The sequence below is a fragment of the Oreochromis niloticus genome, linkage group LG1, assembly GCF_001858045.2.
Source record: "Oreochromis niloticus isolate F11D_XX linkage group LG1, O_niloticus_UMD_NMBU, whole genome shotgun sequence".
NCBI classification, from domain to species: domain Eukaryota; kingdom Metazoa; phylum Chordata; class Actinopteri; order Cichliformes; family Cichlidae; genus Oreochromis; species Oreochromis niloticus.
In genome coordinates this window covers 13,475,355-13,485,586 of record NC_031965.2, presented here as the reverse complement: position 1 = coordinate 13,485,586, position 10,232 = coordinate 13,475,355, and the positions used below count along the sequence as shown (strand labels likewise).

The 10,232-nt window shown below is 42.6% G+C and overlaps 1 protein-coding gene across 2 annotated transcripts; it reads right to left on the bottom strand.

Annotated features, from left to right (window-relative positions):
• Positions 1-238: 238 nt before the first annotated feature.
• Positions 239-9,824, bottom strand: leo1 (LEO1 homolog, Paf1/RNA polymerase II complex component). Of its 2 annotated transcripts, none has more exons than XM_005463173.3 (14): positions 9,671-9,824; positions 8,259-8,410; positions 7,650-7,930; positions 7,235-7,443; positions 6,871-6,972; positions 6,667-6,761; positions 6,287-6,435; positions 6,098-6,182; positions 5,907-6,001; positions 5,673-5,807; positions 3,325-3,460; positions 962-1,154; positions 735-832; positions 239-524 (listed from the first exon to the last, which is right to left on the bottom strand). In XM_005463173.3, the coding sequence occupies exons 1-14, from the start codon at positions 9,726-9,728 to the stop codon at positions 411-413; spliced, it is 1,902 nt and encodes a 633-aa protein (XP_005463230.1). In that variant the 5' UTR covers positions 9,729-9,824; the 3' UTR covers positions 239-410. The 2 variants fall into 2 exon arrangements, with proteins under 2 accessions (XP_005463230.1, XP_003458246.1); XM_003458198.4 differs by having other exon boundaries at positions 7,235-7,434.
• Between the last annotated feature and the right edge of the window lie 408 nt (positions 9,825-10,232).

The window sequence follows — 10,232 nt, the reverse complement described above, 5'->3', positions numbered from 1 at the left end:
ACTGGTCAATTATGTGTGCACATGAGGGAGAGGAACAGAAATGGCAGATGCTGCTTCTATGCTATTAACTTAATCTTTCGGCAGCCCGCAGCAATTATGCCATTAACAGCCTCCCCTCGAAACGTAACAGTTTGTTTCATAATATCGCAACAGCGTGATTCATATATATATGATTCATGGTGTTAAAAAAGATGAAGAGGCCTCGAGAAGCTTTGGTTACATAAAACAACCGTTTTTGTTTTTAATTTTTTTTTTATTTCACACCTCTTCTGTACACAACATAAACAAGCAAACACACAGACACAGCCACCCACACACAGGTCATAAGAAAATATACAAAAAAATATGGCTGTTTATATGCCATGTGGGCTGAGCACTGATAATACAGTGGAATGATAAGGTAAACTGAATTATTCGTCGTCCTCTTCCTCGTCTTCTTCGTCGCTGATGACATACTTCTTTGCCTTTTTGGTGGCTGTTTCCTCGTCATCTTCTGCCTTTCTCTTGCCTGATCCCTCGCCCTCCTGTGACAGAGTACATACAGCGTACATTCAAGACTTTCAGTCGTTCCGTTACGCTTCAACAGTGAGTGCAGAAAAGCATTCCTGCTCTGAAGAGTCTAACATTTGCTGTCCTGCTTAGTTACAAAGGATAATGAGAAAAGTTGACTTTTATCCTCCACGGTGTCCTGCCTCACACCGCCCCCTGTCTGTCAACCACGCCACTGCACCTACCTCGTCACTGTCCAACTTCTTAGCCTTCATCAGCCTCTGGGCTTTATCGTCATCAGAACCTTCATCACTGTCTGATGAGTAGATCCTGGCTCGCTCCTCTGTACGTGAGGCAGAAAGAGAAGAGCGTGTGCATCAGGCCTCTGTAACTCCCAAACACGTCTCAACATACGAGGAAAAATTACACAAACAAAACGACAGCAGTCAATGTGAAACACATTCATCCTCACCTCTCAGGCCACTTCCTCCCTTGTACTTGCTCTTGATGGCTGCGAGGCTGATCGCCTCCTCGCCCTCTTCCTCATCGTCATAGCGATCGGGCTCCAGGTAGCTGCTGCTCAGGCCTCTCTGATGCTGCTTCTCCCTTATCCTCCTCTGCTGGGACTCCCTGCGGATGGAGGCTCGCAGCCGCTCCTCCTCTTTCTGCCAAGACAGACCCGAGTGGCGAGTTTATACAAAAATCATTTCAAGGCATTTAATTTCTAGCTGCTTAGTTGTTAATTATTTTTTCCCCAAACACACTGAGAAAAAAGGTCGCTTTTTATGATAGGTGCAGGAAAAGTCTAATTAATTTCCCTTTAAAGCAATAAGCTGGCCTTGTTGGGGAAAAAAGAAAGAAATGAGCCTATTATTCATTTTTGCTCTTAAGTACATTTACCCTGCTTGTTGTTCTGTTATTCCTATAACATGACCATTTCCCACTGGAATAAAAAGAATTAGCTGTCCTACAATAAAAGGACTCCAGGCAGAGTAAGGACAAACAAGGGAAAGGGTAATTACTTTCTAAAATATTTACCCTCCTGCCCCTCTTAAGTTTGACTATCAGCTAGTGCCAGTTAGTCAAAAATTTGCTTCAATAACCTTTAACTTTAAACAGGAACACATGCTTACTCAGTCTGAACATTATTAGGCATCTACAGTATGTCTATAGCAAACTTTAATATCAAAAGAGACGTTTTTAAGCAATTCTTGAACCCTCAAAAAACATATTTGAGTCTCAATATTCCTACTTATTTAAGCTACCCACCATACGTTTGCGGTAACAAAAGAATTTCCCAGCTTTCATGGAATAAACGGTCTACTGTGTATAACTTAGCCCATCAGTATTACTAATATATGTAAATATTTCGAATCTTTTACCACATGTGACTACTCTGCACTTATGATTATTTAGTGCTTTAACTTTGCATTTTAATTACAATAATACTGTGTTTTCTAATCTAATCAAATTTATAATTTCCTTATTTTTATTACCAACAATGAAACAATTGTGAAGAGAGGACAAAAAAATAGCTTGTTTCAGGATACTTTGAAACAGAGGCTCGACTTGAGTAACTATAGCAATGCTGTTTACTTTGAGTCTTACCTGAATCCAATCAAAAGGAGGCTACTTTGATAGTAAATAGTGAAAGTAAATAAAAATAAAGCTTCAATTTGATTTTGACTCGAGCCCAACAGCAGATCAAGCCTGCGAGTGGTGAAACCAAACAAGTATTCCTTATCCACCTTTCCTGCATGGATCTCCAGAGCCACAGCTTCAACACCCCATGGTCTTTAGAGCAGGAGTGGGCAGTTAAGTGGGTACATGACAACCTGTGGCTCCCTCTGCCCACCATTGCTCTAGAAATCTACACATTGCACAGCTACTGAAGCTCCCATTATGATTAGCTTTGACTGTATGCCCAAAGGCTAGATCAGTGTCAAAATTATGGTACTGCAGAGGTGATTAGAAACTGTGGAAACTTAAAAGACATTTAAAACCTATAAACAAAGACTGTGCTGTGGGCTACTGGTGTGTTTTTGTACTTTAGTGCAAGCTTAAGGCTTTCTGTCACCAGTTACCACCCGTTTCCACATCTACTACATTTTAGCTGCTCCTACCACATCTAACAGATGTCATCCTTTTTCTTAAAAGTAAAGCAGCCTGATTTCAGCTGCAGGTACTGAAACAGCCTGTTTGGAAAACACCTAAACCCAGTAAAGTAGAGGCACAACAGAGTGAATGAAATATGAGGTATACTGAGGTTACACCTGAAATCCACATTCTGTGGAAATGTGAGACTGGCATACACTTGTAAAAAGGCAATGACCCTTGTTGCTGTTAAACTGTAATTATGATAACTTAAGAACCACCAACTGGAAGTATTGACTACAAACAATGGGGGAAGCCTAATTAATGTCTAGTATTTGGGCGTCTATTGTTAATTATTCAAACTCGCACAATCCTCACTGACGCACATTCGACGTCATCATGCTGGACATGATTCTTTAAAAATACAAAGAGAAATACAAAGAGACAAATGTGTGTTTATATGTTTTAAAAGCCATTTTGAGCTAATGCTGCACAGTGACGAACAATGTAGTCTGCAGTCTTTCTTTGAGCTGACAGTAAACGCATCACCAGAACTCTAGACTGGCCGACTCCGTTTCCATTTCACTCGCCACTGCGTGACCACATTATGTAAGCATGTCAGGTTGTGTCTTTATGTAACCGGCCATGGTGCTTGTCAACAGCTGACCTCATCCGACTCATCCAAACCCTTCCGGTCTCTGTGGTCACAAAAGAATTCTCACACCGGACTGCGCGTGCTACCTTGATCATTTCGTTGCGATGGGACTCGGGATCTCGTCCAGCCATGGGAAGGATTCTGATCTTCTGTGTCTTTGAGCAGCGGTCAGCCAGAGACAGGGTCATCTTCCTGTGGGTGGCGCTGTCTGTGGAGTGGGGTCTGGAAGTGCAGAAAAACCAATCTGAATAATAACATTTCCCCAGTACGTCTTTATAAAAGTGCATCTCTTTAAACATTAAGTTGGTTTTGAGTGGGAGGTTTTCACACATTTTTTCCCTTTTCTTCTTTATGAACACATAGATTACACCTCCGTGTTGCAAACAGGCAGAAAGAAAAACACAGTATCGACTGCCAAACCTGTTTTAGTCCACACTCATTAAATCTACCTTGTGGAGTTTTTAATATCGCACGCTATATTTCTATCTTGGGCAAACGCATTGCACACAGGGCATGTTAAGCATATTCCTGCCAATAATGTAATGCAGAAGGAAACTAAAGCACAGGCTTGCTGTGATGTCTTGCTAATGAGAAAGAGACTCCCACTCTGCTGCTGTGGAATCTCTGTTCAAAATGATTCACGGCTACACAGCAACGAGCACTGAGAGCAGGTGTGGATTAAATAAAATACAATAAAATATAAAACAAAACACGTGCCATTTTCTTATGTACACCTGTTTGACTGCTCCCTAATAGAAATATATGATCAGCCAATCACGTGGCAGCAACTCAGAGCATTTAGGTATGTAGACATGGTCAAGATGACCTACTGAAGTTCAATCTGAGCATCAGACTGAGTAAGAAAGGTGATCTGAGGGGAACTCTGAATGTGATATGGTTGTTGGTGCAACACGGGCTGCCCTGACTATTTCACAAAGTGTTGATCTGCTGGATATTTCCGCATAACCATCTCGAGAGTTTACTGGGAAAGTTTATAAAAAGAGAAAATATGCAGAAGAGCATCTTTGAACGAATATCACATAAAACCTGGAAGCAGCAGCTACAGCAGCAAAAGACCACGCTGGGTGCCACTCCTGTGAGCTAAGAATAGAAAGCCGAGGCTACAATTCACCTGAGCTCACCAAAATTGAGCAACAGAAGACAAAAACACTGCCTGATCTGATGAGTCCAGATTTCTCCTCTGACATTCAGATGGCAGGTTCAGAATTTGGCATTAAATTCATGAAAGGATGGATCCATCCAGTCTGATATCAACAGTTCAAGACGCTACTAGTGGTGGTGTTTCCAGCACCTTGTTGAATCTCTGCCACAAAGAATTAAAGTAGCTCTGATGGCAAAAGGAGGTCTAATCCGGTACTAGCAAGATGTACCTAGCAAACTGGCTGTTGAGTGTAAATGTGGTCTCATTAAGTAGGCATACATGGATGTAAACAATGCTGGCTCATTAAAAAGCCCCCTATTCTAACCCTGGTATGACGTAACAAATTCATCAATTATGTTTGCTTGATTAAAAGAACACACTGTGTTCGTTTGACTTCACCAGAGACATCTGTTGTTGTCGAGTGTCTCACATGATTAGATCCCCGCCAATGTTTTTACAATACAAACATTAACCGCTGGCCTCAGCTCCCTCATTTAATGATAACTTATTATGAAAATATCATCACAAATATAATCTATGTATTTATTAAAAATACATTAAACTTAACACAAATCACTCACGATGCTGCCCTGAGATCACTCGAAGCTGTGAATGACACGGAGTCATGTGTCTGTTTGGTTTATTTAAGAAAATGTATTTATCTGTAACCTTAAGTTCATGAATGAAGAAGTCTTGTCATACAGTATGTCCTTTAGCTGCTCTGAAACATAGGTAGTCTTATATTTTTTAAAAAAAAAAAGTGAATTGTCTGGCTTTAAAAGAGTTAAAGGTGCTTTTAAAAGGGAAAAAAAAGCATTGTAACCATCAGCACGCTGAGCAGTTTGAGCCCTAATCCTAATCAAAACTCAAATGTTAATGCTCCAAGGGAACAAACTGTAATAATGTTCTGTTTGGGAACACGGAGTTGCACACTGAGGCAGGTTTGCCCTACTAGACCCATGTGGGGTGAAAGACAGAACATTCAGGTGGACTTCGGGGGGGCGCTAAGAGGCTTAAACAGTTCTTACTGGGAGAAACCTGTGCAGCTTGCACAAGGTGATCCGGGGACTTAAAGCATTCAGTACATTTCTAAATGGAGCCTGAATGAAGGGTGCCATTGTGGCTGCTGTTGTTGTTGTTTGTAAAGGTAGCCCAGAGTTTGTTTAGAACATATTCTACTGTCAGGGAGCCAGACGGAGGAGGAGTCTCCCTCGCAACTCACAGTCTGTGCCTAAAATGAATAGCAGCCACACTGGTATGTTAGTGCATTACCTGAAAGTGAGTTTGGTTTTGAACACGGCCTGTCCCTGCAGCCCAGTGCCCTGTCGGATGAAAAGATGGTTGTGGTCTCCTTGGAGAGGAGCTTTGTAAACATCGAACACTTCGTTCCCCAGGTGGAGGGACATGCTGTGGAAAGAATGGGAAACTGAAAAGCGTGCCAAGTACAGAGTTATGTCCTGATCGCAGTGTCACACCACGCGGCATCCAGCCTGACGTAACACACACCTGCCGTCGGACCATTTGACAATGCGCGCATTGCTCTCTCGGGTTTCATTTCCCTCCTCGTCTCTCTTCGCTCTCCACCGGATTGTGTTCTCCACCTGTGGGGGGAGATGATGAACATCAGGTGACTTGGGAAAAAAAAAAAAAAAAAATCTATCAAAATCCATCATCCATCAGTTTCAGCCTACGCAGACCTTCAGTTTGAGCCTGGTCCGCCCCTCTTCATCCAGCATTTCTTCATCCTCAAATTCATCCTCATAGTACTGAGGATCAAACGGTCTAAAAGGAAAAAAAGAAGAAAAGACAGCGTCAAAGAAAATCTAATTAGCTTATCATCAAGTGAAAATATTTTTTCCATTTATCTACACTGCACATGCTCTGACCTCGGCTCCACAGACAGGAAATTGGGCAACTTGACAAAATAAAGGTCTGATCCCAGGTCAGTGCTGACTTTTGGGATCTCTACTTCAATACGAGTTTCAGGCGCAGGCTCCTCTTCTGCCTGCTCCCCCTCCATACCATCCTCTGCATCCTAGACACACACACACACACACACACACACACACACACACACACACAGCATGAACAAGTCAACAAACACTGTATGATTCAGTGACTCATGACAATAGGGATCAGCTCAGAGAGGCTTAGAGAAAGGCTCAGAGAAAAAGGGGATTTTGGATCTCGTATAAAAAGGACTCGATTAAAGGAGCTTGATGATGAGTGCAGAGAAGAAACAGAGTGTGAGAGAACAGACACATACCAGGGGCTGGCCCGGGGTCGGGGGCTTCTCTGCATCGCTGTCTGAAGAGATGTCGTCCGCTTCTCCGAACAGGTCATCTGCTGCGGTCTTCTTTGCTGCGGAACAGTACAGATAACTTTCAGTACCATAAAAATATCAAATTCAGCAGTAGAAATAAAAGTCAAATCGCTGCTGCTACGTTGACCCAGTAAGGTTAGGGCTTACTTTTTGTTTCAGCATCGCTGTCTGAATCGGAATCGGAGGCAGCTTTCGCTTTGTGTTTCCGTCCTAAGAAATCATCTTCGCTGTCACTTCCCTTTGGAGACTCTGAAAAACAAAACCAAGAAATTTTATGTATCATTTTCCACGTGTCGCGTTTATAGTGGAAGCACGGGAAACACGCACATCTTACAGTAAAGGAAAACAGTTCATCGCCTCGTGCAAAGAGTCTGTGAGAAAAATGAATCTCATATTAACCTCTGAGTTTTAAGCTCAGGATATGTTCACATATGGCCCCAATCCATGAAATTTACTGTGTAAAAAGATTAACCCTGGAGGCTGGCTCAGCAGCAGATCCTGGGGGTTGTACCTGATTTCCTGTTCCTCGGTCCCTCATCATCAGAATTTTCTCCCTCTTCGTCAGAGTAGTGGCGTTTCTCCTCCTCGTCCTCCGACTGGTCGCTCTTAGCTCCTCCACCCCACTTCTCATCGTCCGATTGGTTCTCCCTCACTGAAGCTTCGCCATCAGTGTGAGGTGTGCCCGGGCCAGACTGCGGAGTCCCAGGATCGCTGTGCATACTGAATGAGAACAAACACGGTAAACATATATGCCAATTTTAATTCCTTTGGAAGTCACTTAATCCCCCATCCACTTCCTTATGACAGATCAAAGACCTGATGTTGTTTCTCAACCTAGAAAAGATATATTTTAGCATCCCGATCTCTATGCCATCAACGACCTCAGTTAAACAACGGTGAGCTGCAGCCTGTGTGAGACGTCGTACCTTCTGTCTGAGCGAACGCTGCCCCTGTCAGAACGAGGGCTCCCACCGCCAGACATCCCGCTGCCAGCCGGGCTTCCTCCGTCCGACCGGTGACCCCCATCCTCCTCGTCTTCATCCTCATCTCGATGGTCGCGCTCCGAGCCGCTGTGCTGCTCTGCGTCGGAGTGATCATTGTCCCCGCGGTCTGAGCGCATGCTGGCATCTGACTGGTTCCCCGAGCGCTCAGACTGGTTGTCGCTGCCGCTGTGTTGTTCATCCTCACTGTCGTCTCCAAACAGCTCCTGTTAGGGAGAAGACACATGAGTAAGTTTAGATGCAGCTCATGACTGTATCGTCACACAGACAGCGCCTCAGTCCTTCTACTGCAGACACAGGACACCTTCATTGCGGGATAAACACACTAGATGGTTTGAGGTAGGTTGAAGGTTTATTAACTCAAGTCAATGCAAGATCAACAGTTTATTAACTCAAGTCAATGCAAGATCAACATTACAAAAGGAATACAATTCTCTGAGGTCACTGTGGAAGTTCAAGCAGTATTTTCAGTGCCTAAGTTCACAGCTGAACAACTGATTAGGCGGCTGTCTGAACAATGTCTGCAAAATGCACCTTATTCATGCTGGGCTTGCCGGCCTCCTGGCCTTCGTAGTCGTCATCATCATCATCCCGCTCCCTCTCGCTGTCACTGCCGCTGCCCGAAGCATTGCTGACAGAACGGGGCCTCTCCTGCTCTGACTCTGAACCAGAGCCAGAACCAGACTCTGCAAAGAGATAAAGCAGTCCGATTTATTCTAGTTTGTAGTGCCAAACAGATGTTATTCAGTCCTCTCACATTACAAATGTGTGACTAAAAAGGTGAAGCTCAGCTTGTTTAAATCCTCATATTCTCTATATACCAGTGTTTTGTTCAAACAAAGCAGGGCTGGGGGCAATCCTGGTTTCAAAGAAATAATATTTATTTATTTATGACTACCTTAAGTCTCTTTGAGGTGCAAAATCACAATATTTCTAAGGAAAAAACGAGTGATGCCAGAAAAAGCTTCCAATTGTCAACTACTTTTGGACAAAAAGAAGCAAAGATGATATCAGTTTGTTAACATCAGTAAATGAATCATGCATCTTTAACTGTGGGATCCCTTAAACATCACTGTGTGCACAGCAGCACTGTAAACAACACTGATCCTGCATGAGGAGCTCCTTTATGTGGACTTTTTAGATGATTTCAGCATCAACACAACAAAGTGCTTTGATAGTTTGCCACACTTTGTCTCACACAGACATATAATATATTTATGTCTGTGAATAATACCCATAGAGGATATTTAGACCCTTTTGAATAAATACTGTTATATCTGACAGTTGTTTGTATGGGATCATCTGATGCAATCACAATATTATTTATGTACGGCTGGATCAACAGTGAGTACTGAAATACACAGCGTCATACGGTTTTCTCCTACTGGTCTTCTTTCTGTAAAAATCATTTTAGTAGCAAGTCTGTGGAAATTAAAGATTCTGTAGGTGAACTTAGGTGCTGCACCAGTTTGTGCGTGAAGACAATTCTCATTTTGACAAAAGGGAATTTCAAAGTTCTTTTTAAGATCTTAAAATTATATTTGCAGTCGTGCTGCTAAAAAACATGAGCGCTGATCACATCCTGCACCAGAGCAACAAAACAACTTAAGCCATGGCCCTCCGTCTCAGACACATCACGTGAATCCAAACACAGAAAACCGATCTTTAAAACAAGGAAAAAGAAAAAAAGAAAGAAAAAGAAAAGTGAAACCAGGTGAAGGATAAAAGACCTCCGCGATGGTTTCCATTAAAGCCAACGTTTAAAACACATTAACACTGTTAACGTCTGCCTCGATATAATGAACATCCGCGAAACGTTCAAGTTCCACACCTCACTCTCACGTTAAAGCTCACCTCTGCTTCGCAGCTGCGCACAACGCGGCACTCATCTAATTGCACAAACTGATGATTAAACAATATAATCAACGGTTTCCGGGCAACATTACCTCGCTGATCGTTGTCGCTGTCCCCATCACTCCCGAACAATTCATCCATGTCCGCCATTTCTTCCAAACTGTAGTAAAACGTGACCTACAGGATATAATCACCGGAGTTAAGGATTTTGGTTCCGGGTCAAGCTGAGCTCGAGTGATGTAATAAATCTAGTCAACCGCCAGGGGGAGACACAACACCTGCTTAGCTTCTAACCAAAGACTATTCGTATCAAGATAGATAGATAGATAGATAGATAGAGATGTTTTTATAAAAGTCATTTTTCAGAAGAAAAGAACCCTAACAGATAACTAAATACACAACACAAATATATAAAAATCACTGAATACCCAGTGATATAACAGAAGGAAAGGGTCTAATTTATTTTAAACGTGTACATAGATAGTAAAGTCTGGTTAAACTTAAAACCTGGCTATTTGGAGTGTTTTATGGTCTCCTTTCCTTGTTCTGTCGTCTTTTTTCATTACTTTACTTTGCTTGCAATAAATTCTGCAATGGCACACATATAATGTGGCTTTGTGTCTGGGAATAGCAGCTGTGTGACACTGGACGCTA

Bases quoted from the DNA above. Each gene is read 5' to 3' on its own strand.
- leo1 (XM_005463173.3), bottom strand. From the start codon at position 9,728: ATGGCGGACATGGATGAATTGTTCGGGAGTGATGGGGACAGCGACAAC. The intron at 3,461-5,672 runs GTAATGCACTAA...CTGCACTTCCAG, and splicing joins AAAACCAAACTCACTTTCAG to ACCCCACTCCACAGACAGCG. The intron at 525-734 runs GTAGGTGCAGTG...ACTCTGTCACAG, and splicing joins AGAAGTTGGACAGTGACGAG to GAGGGCGAGGGATCAGGCAA.